This window comes from Pholcus phalangioides, unplaced genomic scaffold, assembly GCF_987345545.1.
Source record: "Pholcus phalangioides strain wild (caught in Gottingen) unplaced genomic scaffold, Ppha-v1.0 ptg000001l_1, whole genome shotgun sequence".
In the NCBI taxonomy this organism is placed as follows: domain Eukaryota; kingdom Metazoa; phylum Arthropoda; class Arachnida; order Araneae; family Pholcidae; genus Pholcus; species Pholcus phalangioides.
In genome coordinates this window covers 21,891,847-21,911,842 of record NW_028301594.1, presented here as the reverse complement: position 1 = coordinate 21,911,842, position 19,996 = coordinate 21,891,847, and the positions used below count along the sequence as shown (strand labels likewise).

The following is a 19,996-nucleotide window of genomic DNA, read 5'->3' as shown; positions in this document are numbered from 1 at the left end:
TATATCAAAGGTTCACTGTAATATGCAATATGTAAAATTGTATTAATGCAAAGAAAAAAAAAGACAAAAAAGGAAGTTTGACATTGTTAGATACTTTGGTCAATATAGTTTCAGAGAATGAATGAATTATTATCTGTGCCTTCTCATATTACATTGCCTCAAAAATATTGACACAATCATTATCATACACCAAATTACAAAAAGTCAAGTCACATTGTGAATTGCACTACCTCTTTAGAAGGAAAGCAAGCTCTGCAGTTGTTTTTGTTAGGCTGGGTTATACTAACTAATAGTTTGCAGCACTGAATTGAAGTCAGCTGAGTAGTACCTCAGCATACTTAATGGCTATGTTTATCGTCATTGAATATTTTTTTCTCTTAAAGTGTTGCTATGTTCAAAGATGGCTATACCAAGATATGTGGATCTCAAACATGAAAAAGTTAGTTGAAATCTACCAATATAGTTTTAGATTGTTCAATTTCTCTTCCATAGGTGTATAATGCTGTGATTTACCCTCAGTAAACAAAGTTTGATCATACATGTGAATACCATTTAAATGCCAAAAATGTTCAAAATAGCAATCTTTTCAGCTTCTCAGTAAAAAATGGAGTCTTGAAATATATACATATGTGTGTATGTAGTACAAGTAAACATAAAACTTGTTTTCAATCTAAACAAATACATGGGTCAATGGTTTGGGAAGGTAAAGTAAAAAATTACTCACAGAGCCTTACTTAGAAAGAAAAACTTTCATACAAAAACTCATTGATATGTACCAACTCTGGGTCAAATTTTTATGGATTGTCAATATATATTTCATATACATAAACTAGAATTGTCAAGAAAGAAAATTTTCTAAAGGAAAATTTGGCTGTTCCGAACATTTTAGTTTTAAATATAGGTTTTGAATAATTTAGTTATTTATGTTATATCTAGTTTTTTTCATAGCAACCATAAATTTTAAACACTAAATCTTGAAATGAAACATAATTCATATGAAAATGATTTATCAGTAGATGATTTTAATGAAATTGAGATCATTTACCTGCGCAGCAGTGACATAGAGAACTTGTGTTGGTTCTTTCTTAGTTTGTCTGCTACTGTATATCAATCCTGTTTCAGGGCTGAAATAAATAATCATCCATTTGTTAAAAGAGTGGAATAAAATATAACATCCATTTGTTAAAAGAGTGGAATAAAATATAACATCCATTTGTTAAAAGAGTGGAATAAAATATAACATCCATTTGTTAAAAGAGTGGAATAAAATATAATTTCTATGATTTTATTGCTACGCAATATCAATATTAGATGGCTTTAAAAAAAGAAAGCAGGAAATCTATATATTGTTCTGTAAAAATAAATTTTATATAGGCCTACATATTTTCATAGGTGATGCAATGATTGAAAAGTAGTTTACAGGGCTATAAAAATAACAATATGAGTTATTAAGAAAAGTAATTTCAAGTACAGCAAAAATATGTTTTTAGAAGAAATATATACAGTGAAATCTTGATATAACACTACTCTGGACAAAGAAAAAATATTGTTGTAGTGGGATTTATTATTATATTGCATATTGTTATAGTGAGATTACACCATATTTTTATTTGTAGAACAATGACATAAGAATGGGAAAAAATTATTTCAAATAGATTTCTTACCGTCTGGCACAGAAAGCAACAGCAAAGACACTCAGCCAACTAGCAAGAACTCTAATAATGGGAAAAAAGAGACACTTAAAAATACAGGAAGGAAAAAAATATATATATAAAGTATAATCATCCCAAATGAAGACAATCACTTGAGATCTGGGTGCAACAAAAAACTTATTGCTTATAAATCTTATGGACACAAAATTTAAAAACTGGAAAAACTAATAAACACATACACCAAGTTGTAATGAGCATCCCTTCCCACAACTGGTAATAAGGGGAAAACTGAGGTTGCTATGCAAGCTAGACACCAGATGCTCGCAAGAGTCTGAAGAGAAATACATATAAAAAAAGTCATATGAGTGAATATATATTTATTTTCATTCCTAAAAAATTTAAAAAAAAAGTATACAATTTAATAATGCACATCATTTACTTTATATGTATGCCGGAGATGTGTCATAAATGGCCAAATCGAAAAACCCCAGAGAATCAGAGAAAGCAGCTCTCTCCGAAAAAATGATGCCACCTTTAAGAGAAAAATGGAGGTAAAATATTGCATTCATGAATATGTGTGTCACCAAAAGTACTAATATGAATAAACTTGCAAATAAAATGAAATGTATGCTATGTATTCTATATATGGAAAATTTGAATTTTATTCAAGTTCAAAAATAATTAATGGGAATTTTTGAGTTTTGAATGGCAACATCTGACTATGTCAGGATGGTGAAATTCCACATCACAGCAAGCTCCTATAACTTGCTATTTTGAAGTACAGCAAAAGTCCATATTTACTTAACACTGGAAGAACCAAGGTTTTATTCTACCTATAAGAACCAAAGATGGTCGCGAAATGACAGGAGGCTGATTTTTAATACACACTCCTGATTTTCATAAATTTTACCATGTTTAAAGGTATATATGAACATAAGTAAGCCATATATAAAATATGAAAAATAGAATTTCTTTCATATGGAAATTTTATTTTTAATACCTACCCAAAAATCTCTCAATGCATAACATTTGTACAATCCCAACAGTTTTTCTGCTGCTTTTGTCCCGATAAAAAATATTTACATTCTAAAAATTAAGACTGCAGTTGCATTGCATATCACACTTTTAATATTTTTCAATATCTTTGTTACACCAGAAATGCATTTTCCACACACAGATATTTTACCGATTGCAAATGCATTACTTGTTTTGTTACTGCATAGCAGGATCTGACATTGATGTATTTTCTGACATATCAGCATTTACTATTAGCAAAATTCTGGTTTCTGAACAAATAAGGTTCTCAAAGCTTTTTTGTCAATTTCGACAAGTAAATAACCACTTTCCAGTTTTATTATTTTTTGCTTCTAAAACTAGACAAAGCATTTACCGAAACTAGGTCAAATATTGTAGGAAACATGGCTTAGGAGGAGTGACTATGACAACAGCATACTATGGATGCTCTACTTACTGTAAGGCGATTCTGGTTACTTTTGGGTATCCTCTTGTAACAGAACAAGCAAGCACATCTACATTACAGAAAATATGATGGCCAGATTTAATGAAATATTTTTAACGCATGCAGCAAAAGTGTTTTCCACAGAAGAATATGGACTAGGTACATGTGTGGTTTAGTAGTAACAGTGAAAGTATTTGTAATGTTACAAGTCAAATTGGCCAGTCATGATTCTTTTGGGATAAACTGAAAATATCTTGGACAATTTTTTTTACTAACTAATAATAGTTGGACAGAAAAATATTTATCTAGTTTTGAGAAAATTCATGAAATTTCACCATACTAAACAATCTGGCTCCCTAAGAAAACGGAACAAGAAAATAGAAAATGGTCAAAACTACTAGCTTGGTCCTTTCAGTGTTAATAAATATATTGATTGACACAATGTTGTTGCATGACTGTTGACTATATCACAGGTAGAAAGAGAATATACATAGAGTAGAACCTTCCTCATCGAGTCTTAGTGGAACACAAAATAGGCCTGTTAAGAGGAAAATCCAACGAAACAAAAGAAAAATGAGAACTATTAGAACTAATTAGAACTAACTAAAAATTTAGAATTTGAAATAGCATATAAAAGTATTTTCTTTACAAAAATATTTTTTATCTTTGATCATCTTGGGGGGGGGGGGGGTGGCACAAATACCCTGTGTACTCCTCTTGCATATACCTCTGATCCAAAACAATATGCTATTTCTTTGAGCATGTTTCCAATTCATGAACTTTCAATTTTAAAAACTAATTGTTTAAGTTCATACAAGTTCGTAAAAATGAGTATTGACCATATTTATGCATCGCCTGTATGAGTAATTCCTAGAGAAATATTGTAATATACATAATGAATATTATCTAAAGATTAGACTAATATGTTGCAATGAAAAGTTGGGAGATGTTTCCTCCTTTTTTTGGAGAAGATAGAAACACAAATTATTGTACACGCAAAACTGCAGTAACATAATATTATTTATAACATCGATAGGAAGGAACTTAAAGCACCAATTTTTTAGATACAGATTAAGGGAGGTTCTATTGCAACTGAAAATTAGTTACACATGTAGAAACCACATGGAACATTACATGCAGATGTAACTGAACTCATGAAAAAATTATACTTTATCAAAACACTTTTGAAGTTATGAGTTGAAGTTATTAGTGTGCTTACCAAGAGTTCCAAAGAGATGAATCCGATTATGAAAACAGCCATGGATAACAGTACATATTCTTTTGTAATGATGTAGTTCTTTGCATTTTGGAAAATATCTATCCTGGAAATCCAAAAATGTGACACATAAAAAAGATGAAAGCATTCAGAAATATTGAAAGTAATTTGTCTAAAATATAAAGGAATTCATGAGAGAGATAGAGAGAAAATAGCTTGTTTATACAACGAATTTGCTAGATCCATCTAATTATTAATTCATTCTAACAGAATATTAACACTTGCAAGCCACAGATGAGGTAAATTTTTCCACAAGCTTTGATGTATAAAAAACTTTTGCATTTGATTAAAAAAAATTCTAGTTAATCTTTGTTTTATTCTGTCTTAAGCTGGAATTTTCAATTTCCAAATTGCGATTGAAATTACATTGTTGTGCCACTTTCATTATTCATCTACAATGTTTTGGTACACATTCAAAAATCCAATTGAGTGGCCAGTAATATTATCATTTAGAAATAAATGAAGAAAAAAGCAGATATTGACACATAACAAGCAGGGACTGAGATCTCTGTCTAACCTTGTCTGACTGCAATTTGAGGCTTGTTCTTTAGCTGTGGAATGTTGCCAAGTGTGAAATTATTTGTCACTTTTTTTAAAATGGGGGCGAAAGAAATGGTGTTTGAATTAAGACACACACATTAAATATAAAATAAGTTTTCCTTTTTGTCTGCTGATGAGAGGGGAAAAAAACCATGAATGGCGATAGGGTTGCAATTCATCATGCCAGTGTTGCACCTAAAAAAAAAAGGTAAAACACATTTGCCATTACAACTGGAAATTATCCCCCACCCTAATAAGAAGCGTAAATTCAAAATCATTGAAAAAAATGTGTTAAAATCACTTTATACACTCTTCTTTTTTGTGTAAACATAACTGTAATTGTTTTGATTATATTTTTAATTAATCATAAATATTCAAGAAACTATTGAATGTTAAATATCTAATATTTTATTTTATTAGTTTTTTAGCCTGAAAATTGTGAAATTTAGTGATGTCGAAATGACCCCATCTTGGCCATGCTAGGGTTGAACATGATTTTTTTGACTGCATTGATGAAAAATAAAATGCAAACTTGTAAAAAAAGGTACAAATGTGAATTACCTTAAAAATACCAAGAACCATAAAACTACAGGTAGGAAGAAGTACACATAATACATGGATGGACTTGATTGCACTACAAATAGAAATGACAAAATTCATTCTGACTTATGAAAGTAACTGTATTATTAATGAAACATTTTAACACTTGGCGGGGGGGGGGGGGAATTCAAAAGAAATGTGAAAAACACCCACCATACAAAAGACTTCCTACAATGATTGAGATGAAAATAAACATCACAGATGTTTTGGCTGCTGATATTTTGCTATTGTAAGTAACCATGGATGACTCGAGGGAAGCATGAACTGCGAAACTTGTGTAATCTCTTAAAATTAGAACTAAAATATAGCTCATCCACCCCAGGAAACCAAGAAAAATGCTGAAGCTGAAATAGTAAAACTAATGCATTTTAAAAATATAAGAACTGTTATAAAATTCAATGACAGAATTTTAAAAAAACTGTGTCAGAAAAATATTTTAATGTTTCTGCTGCCTAATAAATTTTCCAGTGCATCATATCATGAAAAATAAATTCTGTGTGGCTTGCTTTTAGAGAACAAAATTTTAAATACATGTGTCACTTATACTGATGTGGTACAACCATCAGGTTTCAAAACACATTATTTTCAAACACAGTAAAACCTCTCTTTAGCAGACACCAGTGGGACAAGAAAATCAGTCTGTAAAAGGGGGGGGGGGGGTGACAATTCATGATGGGTTTCAAAAGCATACTTTTATTATGCATGGGGAAATTATTATTTGACTGTAAAAAAAGGGTGGCTGCATCTGAGAGGTGTCCGTTAAGAGGGGTTTTACTGTATCAGTAAATTGAATTGCATTGAAATATTATATGGCTACTACTGAACCAAACATGCACCTTGTCCATATTCTTCTGCAGAACTTCTAACGAATTGGTACATGTTGGAATGTGTGTGTGTATGTATAGTGAACCTGACATGAGGTTTGTTTCGGTGTAATGCTTGCTATGTGTGGTGCTTCAATCTGCCATCAACATTATATGGCTAGAAAACATTCTGTAATAAATAGTCAAACCCACTTATAATAAGCCAAAAAAAAAAACAGCAAATATATTCGCTATATCCCTACGGGTTTGATAAACATAGATAAGCGATATTAAACACATAAGAATTGCACAAAAGCTTCTTTATTCCTTATATGTGAAAATTCATAAAACCTGTGTTTGTTGTGAGTCCAACTGTATTTGTAACATAATACAAGAAAACACATAATATTGCCACATTAGTATTATCGAGATATTATATACGATATTATATATCATATTCCACATCTTTAATTTATAAAGGGAAAATCTGAACTCATAGGCCAGAGTTCCAAGTAAGATTTATTCCAAGTAATTATGTAAAGTAAATTTAAATAAGTTGTTATTTTTTGTTATAGATATAACTCACTTAAATGCAGAAATGTCAACACAGCCACCAACATAAATAAGAAAGCTGTAGCGTTAAAGTTTATACCATCGTTACATTTTAAATCAAGTTTCAACATTATCGTGTGAACCTTGAAAATGATTGAAATGAGACGACTAGGTAAAAAATACTTAAAAATGCTGCCGCTTCATTTACCTAAGGGCAAATCTGTCATACTGCTCGTAATATACCATTCCTTTCAGTGCCAGCTCTATCACTTTCACACCAACTTGGATCTGTAGTAAGCAAATTAGCACATGAGTAAACTTGCGACAGCAATTATTATGAAGAAAAAGTTCATCTTTATACCCAAATTGACTTATTATGGAAAAAATGAAAGCTGAACATATATGTTTTGAAATCTCATAATATTACACATCTGCTTGTTGAAGAAATTCATTATTTATTCCCATTTCTCTGACATAAAATGCGAATTTTCAACTTGCTAGCAAACAATAGAAAATCCAAGTTTAATATGCAGATAGAAATATGTCCTCTCGTTCATTATTTTAACATTATAACTCAAAACAATATCAAAATAATGCTCACTGCATCAGTGTATCTATGTTGTTTCAAGAGTGTCTCAATCATTGACATTAATTCTGCCTAAATTGGAAAAAAAAAGCAGTATAAGTGACTTTGAGCATTAAAAAAGATACACAAAAAACTGAAATGATAACACCTACTCCCCCAACTAGAGATTTTACACAACATAAAGCAGCATACAACGAAGTCAGCAAATCTTACCTGGCGAGAAGAGGACAATTCCCTATAAGGTAATGAGAAAAAAAAAAAGACTACTTATCTCTCAACTGAATTTCAAAAAGTAGAAAATAAACGTATAAGTAAAACAATTTTTATGAAATTGAAACAATTTGTACTCATTTTTACTCATTTTACTCATTTGTACTCACCATCTATAAATCTTTCATTAAAAAAAATTCATTTTTTTTAATGAAAGATTTATAGATGGTCCTAAATACTAGACTGCTTTTTTTAATATTCTACTACACTTAAAAATTTATCATTTAACATTCTCTCACATCTTTTAGTTTTCTTAGTTCTAGATAAAATAAAATCCTATGACTGCTTTATTTGTTTGTTTTAGAAAAAAATTATCCTGATGACTAAATTTTCTCTGTACTGAATGAATAACACTTTTATACAAAAATTGCCACGTTTTTAAGACAAATAAATTCAACTGGTCGAATGGTCGACGCGTTTCGGCTCTTCAATGGAGAGCCACCATCAGGACCTCGTGGTCAGAACTCACACGAATGAAGAGTGATGTTTACGTCTGGTCGTACAAAGAGTTCGCCTTTGTATTTGCTGCGTCCGAGTGGTCTTTCAAAGGCGAACTCTTCGGACGACCAGACGTAAACATCACTCTTCATTCGTGTGAGTTCTGACCACGAGGTCCTGATGACGGCTCTCCATTGAAGAGCCGAAACGCGTCGACCATTCGACCAATTGAATTTATTTGTCTTAAAAACGTGGCAATTTTTGTATAAATTAAAACCAGGCAAAGTTACTCATTTTTTTGTGATAATAACACTTTTAATTAAATAACAAAATCAACTTTTCTCAAACAATAACATACCTAGTCTATGATGACAATGTGATTAAAAAACTGCAAGTCCATTTATAATGAAAATTAATTCTGCCAATGTGAAAAACATTCTTCTCTTCTGTTTGTGAAATGGAAGTAAACTTTTTAATGCCACTTAAATAAGACAATTCCAAAATATTTGTAAATGTGAAAGTACCTGAAATTCCAGAAAAATATTGGAAGAGTCTTTTCTTTCTTTTGCTTCATTTTAAGCTTGTATTGAGCAAGAATCTGTCGGGCATTAGTAAGTAATGACACCGCCTTGTGAGCCCATTCTGTTCCAAGAAACTCTACCGGAAGCACACCCTAACGAGCAAATAAAACTACGTACAATTAGGATTTAGGTTTTCCTTTTTTTATTTATGCTTTAATATAGCAGCTTTTAATTTGATCATTTTTGTCATACCACAATCATTTTCTAGCAGCTTTTATCACAAAAAAGAAATAAAATGAGCATAAGCCAATTGTCAAAAATTATGTACATTAAATTTGAATGGATGTCGATAACTAAGGCTATTCAAAATTTTACTTGATTTGGCATACATGAAAAACATTTTATAAAACAAAAAACTTGTTAATTAATAAAAAACTTGTTGTCAGCAGACTTGTTAAAACAACTTTTAACAAGTCTTCTGAGTACTACAGGTATACTCAATGCATTTAGGCTAAAAATACCCAGATGATTAATTAAAAATTGAACACACTTTTTCCCTTGTACACATAAGAGTTCTATGAATGAATTCATTTACACTTTTACATGAAAAAATTGAGCTTTATTTAAAGAGCTCAGGTAAATTCACATATTTTACTCATAACTTCATGTAGTACTGCAAAGAACTTGCTGATTTGGACATTTTTATCGAGCCCAGCACATTAATTTATCAATTGAATGAAGAAATGAAATAAGCATGGATAAATACACACATATTAAATTTTTTTTAAAACCCTTAACTTGCTGGCGTGTGAAAATTCTGTGCATAACGGGCATCATGGGGTCATTTTGACCCCAGCAAATATTAATGCATTAAAAAAATCAATAAAAAAAATGTTCATAAAAGCAATAGGTTTTTTAGATGATTTCATTCATCTGTCAATTATAATTCACTAAATAACTTTTCAAATTTCTTTAATTATTTTCCCAAAAATTTTCTTTTATTAAGACATACTCAGAAAAAATAGAGGGACACATGACATTTGAAAATGTTTTTAAATTTGATTAAATTTTTTGAACTCAACTTTCATGATCAAAAAATGAACAGATATGATTGAAATATACTTAGAAAACAAAATTTACAAATTAAAATATTATTTACTATATTTTCACAAGCACAAAAATTAGTCTTATTCCAAGTCGGTAACACAGCACTTGCAAACAACACAGTGACATATTATTGATCACACAAATCTTGCATAAAATTCACAAACAACACTATCCTCATACTCACCTCGGATATTCAATGTTTCACTATTAATTTGAAACTGTTATCAAGAAAACTGCTGCTCTTCCAATATGTCATTCCAATCTGAACACTCCGGCCCTCAGACAAAAAAAGACTTATGCAAGTGGTCATTTTGACCCCAACAAAAATTTTAATCAGTGACATGAAGGGAAGAAAAATAGAATAAAATCATAAATTTGTCAAACACATGAGACAACTAGCTTGAAAGGTACTTAAAATAAGATGGTCCAGATGTTTCTTTCCCAAGTGGTGGCAAGATGCGGAATGCGTGGGGTCAAAATCACCCCACCATGCCAATTAAGAGTTAAAGAAAAAAATGTAATTGAAACTGCATAAAGCACAATATTTTACTGAAGCACATAAACGGTTTCTTTTCCTTGTACCTGGTGTAGATAAGAAATTATAAGAAAGTTATGGAATGTATATTTCTACAGGAAAAAATTTGGTCAAATTTACAAATTTATTTATATCTAAGAATCACTTACCAATGAGTTTACAGGGAAAGGTATGCCAATTAAAGTTGCTATGAGAGGAGTAATATCAACTTGGTTAATATCAATTCTTTTGGTATGGCTAAGTTTCCAACCTATTCAGAAAAAAAAATAAATCTTGTGAGGAAAAAAACATGTACATGGTATAGACTTGAACCTATTGTGACATATAATTTAAGACATTAAAGATGGTTCAAAGTAATTAATGTTAAACTAACTTTCAGAAAGACCATCATGATATTTATCTCGTCCTTCACCAAGAGGTCCTCTCAGCCCAGCACCCCAGGCAATAAAAGGAGTATAGGTCTCATGCATTTGACCCGCACCATGTGAACCTATGAACAAAAAAAAAACAACTTTATATATTTTTTATTTCAAATAAAAAAAACTGGAATATAAGAATCTAATAAATTGAAGTAACACTACCTGAGCATTCAAAAGTTTAAAAAAAAACCCTCAAATTCTCTCCATCAAAGTGATGTATTAAGACAAAATTTCATCACGGCATAAATAAAATTTTTCAGTTGAATCTATATTACATAAAATTTATTTTCTGTGATATGTCTGTTCTCAATACACATCTACAATCTCTGATCGATCTTCACCAAATTTTTGTGTAAACCCACTATTTAACCCTTGGAGCAGCACTCCCAAGATATCTCGTCAAACTTGATCTGTTTAGTTTGACCATCCCAAAATATTTTGGGTTCTTAACATGGTTTTATTTTCAATGTAGCAGTTATAATGCAGATCAAGAAAATCCACATAAAGGGATAATGGACCCCGATTTTATGCATTTCAGATTTAACAAAGAAAATTTTGCAACTTTTGTTTTCCCTTATTCACACAAAATCCTTATGGCTGTTGCTTAAATCCTGATGCATTTGCTACACAATATATACAGTTTTTTATCAGCTACCTGGGCAGAGAGCTGAATATTTCACTTAGGGGCAATATAAAAGTTATTTAAAAAAAAATTCAAGCAAAATTTCATGTGTAATTTATTTTATCATATTCTGCCACATTTGCTGGCATGCCAGGGAATAGTGAGGGAGACCAGCATGCCAGCAAATTTGAATCACAGACGCTAAGTAATTCTTAAATATCTGAACTTCAAAAATCAATTGAATTGGCTGATTTAAACCTTGTCTTTTCTTTGTATTTTACAATCCTTTCTGTTCTATGAGCTACTTTGAAATAGTTAAAGCACTTCATGTTTGCATTTGCTGTTGCAATTTATTAAAAATGTTTTCATAGATTCGATGAGTTTAATGTAAATATAAGTAGACAGTAAATTATTTTTATATTGCTTGATCATGTATGCAAAATTGAAATAAATAGAGTGAAAAATTAAAGAATTCAGTAGCAAGACATGATGGTATAACACGAAAGTGACAGAGCATTTCTTTAATCTCTCAAAATGTATAAAAAATTGAAGAATATAGCATCTATATTACATTGACAATATTTAAATTTGAAAGAGTAAATTCTTAATTTTTATTATCATTTTCAAATTCTACCAAATTTGAAAATTATTTTAATCTTATTCACTATTTATTCACAGTACCTGATATAAATTGATATCAAACTTTTGGATGTATTCTGTGATCCTAATCACACATACACAAACCTAGTTTTTTCCAGCATGCTGAGAATCAAACAGATTTCAACATTGAAAAAGCTGGTGTTCCCCAAGTTATATGATATGTAAATTTCAGAAAAAGGATAAACATGATGGTGTATATGTGCCGTGATTTACTGAAATTTTACATAACTAACTCTTACCCCAATCTGTCATTCCATGATCAGAAGTGAAAACATATGCAGTCTTTTCATCATTGGAAAAAAATTCTTCAATCAGATCCACACATTTTTTTACCCCATCATCAACAATTTGGACATTTTTTTCGTAATCACTACAATGGAAAAGGAGAAAAAAACAACCTTTATTAACATTCATGTAGGTCGGGATTACACTATAAGCATGGTAGAGCATAGGCCTATCACTGAATGAACCATATTCATATAAAAGAAAAATGTTGCAGGAATGGTAAAAGAAGGTAGGAGCCACTGTGTACTTGGGGAAAAAACTGCAGATATAAGATGCAGCAACATATAATTCGCACTAAGAAATTCTAATGTGTTTTATTCATGGAATGTGTAATTCACGGATTACACATTTAATCCGTGAATTTTTTAACAATGACAATTCATGCCATCAAATTCTTTCAAAAGGTTCCTTATGCTTTGATTCCGGAAATTTACTCAACAGAAGGTGAGCCTCGATTGTGTATGTGTGTGCGCCCACCTGGAGTGGGGACAAAAAATGTCAAATGTGACGTTTTTGACCATTTTTTCCTTTTATGAACATGATTAATTTTGGTGTCTCTACCACTCCTCCTCAAAGTTTTTACGCAGCATTTTGAAATTCCCTCTATACTGCTAAAACAATACTCACTGAAAACATTTTTCCTTCTGCCAAGTATCGTTAATTATTGAAGAATTTTTAAAAGCTCATTATTTAAAAAAAATCCAAATATATTTTTTAAATTCAAAATCGCATTAAAAAATATTTGCGTTTTAAGAGCATAAAAAAACATTTTTTAATGTTAATTTTTTTTCTTCGAAATGTTTGTATAAGAATATATACGTATTGGATTGAATATAATCTGACCTTGATCCAGGCTTGTAAGCATGCCCAGTGGTGTCGAGACCAAGAAGATGTAAGAAAAATATGATCTTATCTTGTGACAACATGAATGATATCGTGGAGTTCAACTTACTTTCCTTCAAAAATTTCTGAAATTTTAAAAAACAAAACAAAAAAAACATGCAACGATTATTAAATAAGGTGATATTAAACTACAAAAGTTTTCTAAAAATTTAAAAATGTAACCACAATGTAAGCTATATTGTTGCATTTTCTAACATTCATAAAAGAATTTTTGTGAAATTTTTATAATGTAATAGTGACTTAACTTAATCATGTAAAATAAGCAAGATACGAAAGTATATGTACACATACACAGTTTCCCTTAAGACAAGGATTTTACAACTTTCACATTCATTTGACTTTCATCATTTCTAGTGACTGACCGGCTGGGCAAATCATGCTAAAGAAATATATTGGTGGAAAGACGTTAACCATTGCATAAATCCATGGAATCCAGCAGTGATATAAGAATTTTAATTTATGTTCGGTTGGCTAAATCCTTTGAGAAATACGAAATTCTACATAGAATGTTTTTGGAGAATCAAACTGCCATCTACCCAGTAAGGCGCAGAGGGCACAGCTGACCCCACCCCCCAGAAGAGACATTAAAGTGTAGCAACTGGCACATAGCACAGATGTATCAATTTGATATCAGTGAGCTGCCCCCTCTCTAGTTCAGATCCTGGGTTGGGTATGCCCTTGCATGAGCCAAAAATCAATTTCACAATTAACTCTGTTCATTAACCAAAATCAGAACATAATTATATAGTATAATGCAGGTAAAGCAAGATTGCTTTGCAATTTATTACCTGACAGGCAAAAAATTGAAATTCACTTATAACATGGTCTGTTATAACAAAAAATTTCCTTGTGAGCTCTCCTTATAAAAGACTTTAATTGTAGGCCTATATAATATCAATAAGAGAGCTTGACAAATCCTAGAGGGACTAAAAAACTGACTCCTAAAAAAAGCATGAAACTTTCCATGCACCATTACTGAATTGAAGTCTGAGGATGACATAAAATTTTCCTAATCTTTGTCGGTATATCTACCAGCATGGAAAGGAGTGATTAAGTCTAGGTAAAAAAAAATATATATATATATATATATAGAATTTTTGTTCATTTCTCTCTCTTACATTTTTTTTTGGCTTCTAAAACAATATAAGGTTCGTTCATTTAAAAAAAATTACTACATTTATAAAATATTCAAGTCAATATTAGATGTACAAAAAGAAAGTGAAATGCCTAAAAGAAAAGTTATCTTGCGTCTTCTCATTGAAAATTTTATTTGATTACACATTTTTTAAAAATAGGTATTTCTAGTTCATCATCATAGAATTAAATCTTTCTGTGTGAAGTTAGTAAGTGTGTGTTAATCTAATAAGGAGGTATTGAATTCTCAAAAACCTTTGTTCAGAACAGTGTTCTTAAACATTTTCATAGCTTCAGACTGGTGAAAGTAGTTTAATAATTTCACATCCCAGCAGAAATGAAAGAAATAATAAAGAGTATATGTCCATCTCCACTTTTTCTGCAGGCGGTCATCCAATCGCTGAAACTAATGATAACTTTATGTTCGAATATTCGACCGAGCAATTTTCTGGTTGAAACTGACCCAGATTTTTTGAATTTCTGTACCAACCTCAAAACTGCTGTTGTGGTAGGGGAGCATTGCCAAGTCCAAAGATAGCGCAAAGTTTACGGACAGTCTCTGTGTAGCACTCCCCGTTTTTGCAATAAATTTTCACAATAGGAATGCGTTGCTTGATACTGAACTTCTCCATGGCTACAAAATTTAAAAAAACATCAAATAGTCTTCAAATCGGAGTGATAATAGATGAAGAAAATCATAGGAATAGAGCTGCCAATCTTTAAACAGCAAAAATCATGTGCAAGTGAAAAACTGTGTGCTTAATGAAACTCCCTTTAATTTGCAGAGATCGGCAAAAATAAATAAGTAACTCTTTAGAAATAATAAATGTAAAAAGTAGAACACTCTGAAGACAAGGTATATTAGTTGTGGCCTTGTTTTCAACTACACACATTTTCTTGAGATTTCTTCCCACTTCATAGATAATTTGTTCTTTTTCTCTCAAATCTAATTTTCACTCTGACATTTTTGGAAAATCCATGCATAATCAAGATTTGTTTCTCACTGAGAGGATAAATGCAATTTTTCTTGAAATTGATCTCAGTTCAGAAAACTTCAACTTGAAAGAAGAAAACTTTGAATTATGGAAGAATTTCAACACTAAAATAATATTGACAATTCTGGAGCCGAGAGAAAACTTCAACTTAAACAGAAATTGGACTCATCGGAATTCGATGTATCATGAATTGATTGTAGCTTTGTTCAACAATGATTGGCAGTGAATAAAAAGCCTAGGGTTCACCTTTCCTTCCTAAGAAATACAGTACAGAAGAACCTCATTATAACAGATCCTACTATAATGGACGTTGCTTATAATAGACAGTTAAGAAAATTTGAAAAGTAGTAATAAAGGCATGGATGCGCTGCATGAAGAAACTACATGGAGTAGAAAATTGTGAAATCAAACAAATACTTTTGATTGATATTGTTTAAATTGGAAAATAAAGTATAAAAACAAGCACAGAAATATTTTGATTGATATAGAATAGAGTCTCGAAAATTCAAGTTGTTGGATAATCAGAAGCACTGAAAATTTATGAATTTCCTTTCTGAGTGACTGTCTCTTTCTTTCCCTTTTCCCCTCCAAGAACCAAACCTTTTTATTTTTCTTCTCATACATAGTATGTACATATTGTACAGTAATTACAGTTTTAAAGGGGCTAGGCAGCTCCCAGCCCTATAATGAATAAATGGTGTAATAAAACAGACTCCCTTGAATGGATGTAGTCCATTTTTACTTTTGGGGGGTGACTGAGAAAGGAGCAAGTTTGTCCGCTTTTGGACAATGGTATTGTCTATGCACCAATTTAGAAGAGTTGATCCACTTTGCCCAAGAATATTTAGAAGACACCAACGAATAAGGCAAATACTGTATTGCAAATATTGTGTATTTGCCTTATTCGTTGGTGTCTTCTAAATATGCACCAATTATTTACGTAAAATCATTGGAAGGGCAGTTGAAAGCTATAAGTGTCCCAGCATTGTCCATCAACAATCCCACCTGGAACTTTTCTCAAACACTCATGTTCAGGATTTTTCACATTATTATTTTTTGTTAAATTTATCGTATGGCAATGAAAGATCTCTACTCAGTGCTGTTTGTGATCTCTGTGACATATTCAAAATTACTTCAAAAATACCAGTAAATTAAAGAAAGAAAATTTGTTTCTATGGTAACTAAGTTTGAACGATGGTTAGATATTGCTGCTAACAAAACAAGCACTGTTTGAAACAAAGAAAAAATTTGACGGTTTCTTCAAATAATTAAAATTCTATATCTTATTCAAGAATAAAATAAGCACAGTAAAACTACACACGTACTGTTTTTATTTGTCTTTTTTTTTTCTAAGTAAAACCAGCATTTAAAGTAATTGTTATTGTTTTTTTGGATAATTTGAGTTTTTCGATAATCCGAGGTGGCATCAGTCCAATCCATCTCAGATTATCGAGGCTCTACTGTATTATACATATATAAGAAAAATACCTCAACTTCATCAAAGACCCAAGTATCAAGGTGAGAAGGATTGGCGCTTGCAAAATCTTCTTCACTTCCAGAATATGTATCGATGAATACATTTTTCTTTTCACCTTAAAAACAAAAACAGATATTAAACTGTGCATTAAAAGCACGTGTGTTTATGTGAACGAAATATTTAAATTTAACTTAAGGAAAAAAAAAGAAATCAAACCAGAAATTCATGTTTTATTAAAGAACAGGAAATAAGAGTATTTTACCTTTTGAGAACATTGGAAGAATATCAGGACTGCCCCAAGCCCACGTATGTCTACTTTCATTGAAAACTGAATCAAAATCCACTGGGTTTTCTTTCCACCCTTTTGTGACAGCACTTACATCTTCAAAGATCCCTGCTGCTATTGCAACATGACCAGGGCGAGACTCAGTAGGTACTCTGGTATGAGAGATACCCCAGACTCCTTGGTTCAATACAACATCCCTAGAAGAAATCAATGGGAGGGGTAAAAATATTCAAACAAAGCCATAAGATGTTTTTACAAGACTTGAAGGTTAAGCTCAACCAAATGAAAAATATTGTCTAAGCCAGTGATAAGCAAACTTTTTTAGGAGCAGTTCAATAAACAAAAAGACAAATTTTTTGCACGTCAGACATTCATAACAGCATTTTTTAAGCTTAGAAATAAAGTGGCGAAGTGTGTTGACTTTGAAGACTGCCACATTCATTTCAGACGTTTCATTGCAAAAAAGAGTCAATGGTTTATCCTTCATAACTGTGAAGAAATAAATATGTTTTAATACTAAATGCATATTTATTGCATACCATCCCCCTTAAGTCAAAGATATGGATGTGTGAATTTTCACTTTTTTGGGTCAATCAGCTGGTTGAATAACTTATCTTGCTGTCTAAGTTTTTCCCAGAAACGCAAACATGTAACTCCTCTTGAAAAACATGTTACAAAAAATTTTAGGAAAATGACAACCATAGAGTAACATGGATTGAGTAAGCATTCAAATGCCATTTTCCAAGTTTTTGAAATTTGCACACTCGTGTTTCTGGGATAAACAGGACGGTATGTGCTTTATTTTTTGTCATTTGTAAAAGTTTTTAAATCAATTTTTATTCATAAATTTTTACAATTATATTATCTATGTGAAAAATAAAAAAAAAAGAGAATACCCCCCTGTCCCTTTCCCTGAATGAATTTTTTAAAAACACTGAAATTGAAAATTTTGACACTATTATTTTAAAATCTGCAGCAGGCTGTAGTTTGCCCATCACGTCTGAGCTTTGGGGGAAAAAGCAATACAGTGGATCCGGCTCAACTCTTTTACAGCTGGTTTTATTTCTCAAACTGGACTTGTCCGAGTTTTTCTCTTTACCCTTCTATGTGACTTAAACCAGTTTTTCCGCCTCTGATGAGATCTTTAATTTTCTTCCTCACACTTTACAAATCCATAACATACTCCTCAACTGGGCTGCCTTGGACATATATCTTGCCAAGAAATACGTCTGAAAGCATGACCGTGTTTCACTCTTGGAGACCTTTTGTCATGCTTTCCAAAATGTTGTTCTCACCAAAGAAAAGAATCACAAACACATCACCAAAAAAAGGTTATGCTAAAGCTGCTCTGAGGTCTCCAAACATCATTTGCCAAGGAGCCCATGATGCTCTAGAAACGATTCTGTCACCATAGCTCCATGACGTGTGTGTGTGAAGGTGGCTACACATGTATTGCAAGCTAGACAAGCAATGCTTGAGAGTGTGTATGAGAATTTTGAACAAGCATCCTGATTGTAGCATCCAAGCGGCTTGAGCGAATTTTGTAATGCATGCTTGTTCAAACCCCATATTTACGTAAGCAAAACCATGCGGGTACCCGTATGTCTTCACACTTCAGTGACCTCTGCTTGTGAGTGAGTGAATGAGCAATTGAGAAGGTCATTGCACGGAACAGCTTTGGTATAAGGGACACGCCAAATTGCCGACTTTTTTCTGGCGATAAGTTGCCATCGTTGGTGCACTCTGGTTCGGTGTTGTTCTGCTGGGTTGTTGCTGTTCTGAAAAATTCTGCCAGGTGGCATTAGTTGTTGTAGTGCGCCTTTTCAAATACCCGTACAGCCATTTTGTCGTTTGTGCTTGTTCCGAGTGTTTGGATTACATTTTCGTCGCTGGTCAGGTTGTATTGTTCCTTTGGAATTCTGTTCCCTTTATTTAAACAGTGCCCGTATTTTATTTATACCCTGATCGCTTTATTATTTAAACAATGGCGGGTTTTATTTATACCCTGATCGCTTTATTATTTAAACAATGTCCGGGTTTTATTTAAACCCTGATCGATTTATTATTTAAACAACGGTCCGGGCTTTATTTTAAACAATGGCCGGGTTTTATTTAAACCCTGATTGATTTATTTTTATCCACAGTTTTATTTTTTAAACAAACCAGAGCTTATTTTTGTTTATACTATTTGTTTTTATTGTTTTTTACTATTTTCTATGCTGGCGATTTGTTTTTCTGGTGCACGTAGTGTCTGGCGGCTTTTTCTCGGACCGTCGGACATATTTGGCGCCGGAAAAAAGGTCGCCAAAAATCGCCAACCTGTCCCTTATACCAAAGCTGTTCCGGCGAAAGGGAAGTTGTACATGCCTGTGCAAAAAAGATTGCACATCCATGCTAGGCAAGCTTGCAGTTACGTCTGTAGCCGCCTTGAGGGACTTTATTGATCAATAGACAAAGCATGTAATGTTTTTAAGGATCATTAATTATACAACACTGTTATAAAATAAAATCTATCCATTACCGAAGAAAAGGGGCTCTAGTATTTCCCAAGCCATCGACTTCGAATAATTTGTCGGCTCTGAGGCCATCGGCCACAAACAAGACCAAACGCCGGGCTGGTGCGGGAGCTGGGCTCACATAAGGCGTCATGCCGTGGATTATCGGCGATTTGAAATAAATATCGAAGATAGAATACAAGAAAATAATGTGAATGACGACCCCAAAAGTCCCAACGATCATGTTGACTAACTAAAGTGCCCTAACTATCGAGTAAATGTCCTACCGACTACAGCTAAAATGGTAAATAGAGGAAAAAAAAAGTAAACAAAATAAAAAAGTGTAATTTGGTTCTTTCGAACGACATGGTCTTTCGTCCT

The 19,996-nt window shown here is 32.0% G+C and overlaps 1 protein-coding gene across 2 annotated transcripts in view; it reads right to left on the bottom strand.

The window, feature by feature from the left end:
• Nucleotides 1–19,993, bottom strand: part of PIG-N (Phosphatidylinositol glycan anchor biosynthesis class N) — a 31,971-nt gene extending 11,978 nt beyond the window's left edge. Inside the window, exons 1-18 of one of the 2 annotated variants that reach the window (XR_016192677.1) lie at nt 19,642–19,947; nt 17,097–17,317; nt 16,846–16,949; nt 13,169–13,293; nt 12,280–12,410; nt 10,713–10,829; nt 10,489–10,589; nt 8,701–8,849; nt 7,682–7,703; nt 7,484–7,540; nt 7,091–7,170; nt 5,681–5,871; nt 5,489–5,561; nt 4,331–4,433; nt 2,092–2,184; nt 1,892–1,983; nt 1,665–1,715; nt 1,046–1,124 (exon numbers count right to left, since the gene is read on the bottom strand). Coding sequence is in view for 1 of the 2 variants with exons in the window: in XM_089232046.1 (XP_089088172.1) it covers nt 1,046–1,124; nt 1,665–1,715; nt 1,892–1,983; nt 2,092–2,184; nt 4,331–4,433; nt 5,489–5,561; nt 5,681–5,871; nt 7,091–7,170; nt 7,484–7,540; nt 7,682–7,703; nt 8,701–8,849; nt 10,489–10,589; nt 10,713–10,829; nt 12,280–12,410; nt 13,169–13,293; nt 16,846–16,949; nt 17,097–17,317; nt 19,642–19,859 (2,007 nt within the window). In the remaining variant the exon portion in view is untranslated. Of the gene's footprint in view, nt 1–1,045; nt 1,125–1,664; nt 1,716–1,891; nt 1,984–2,091; nt 2,185–4,330; nt 4,434–5,488; nt 5,562–5,680; nt 5,872–7,090; nt 7,171–7,483; nt 7,541–7,681; nt 7,704–8,700; nt 8,850–10,488; nt 10,590–10,712; nt 10,830–12,279; nt 12,411–13,168; nt 13,294–16,845; nt 16,950–17,096; nt 17,318–19,641 lie in introns of both variants that reach the window. The other variant, XM_089232046.1, reaches the window with a different exon arrangement.
• Nucleotides 19,994–19,996: the final 3 nt, after the last annotated feature.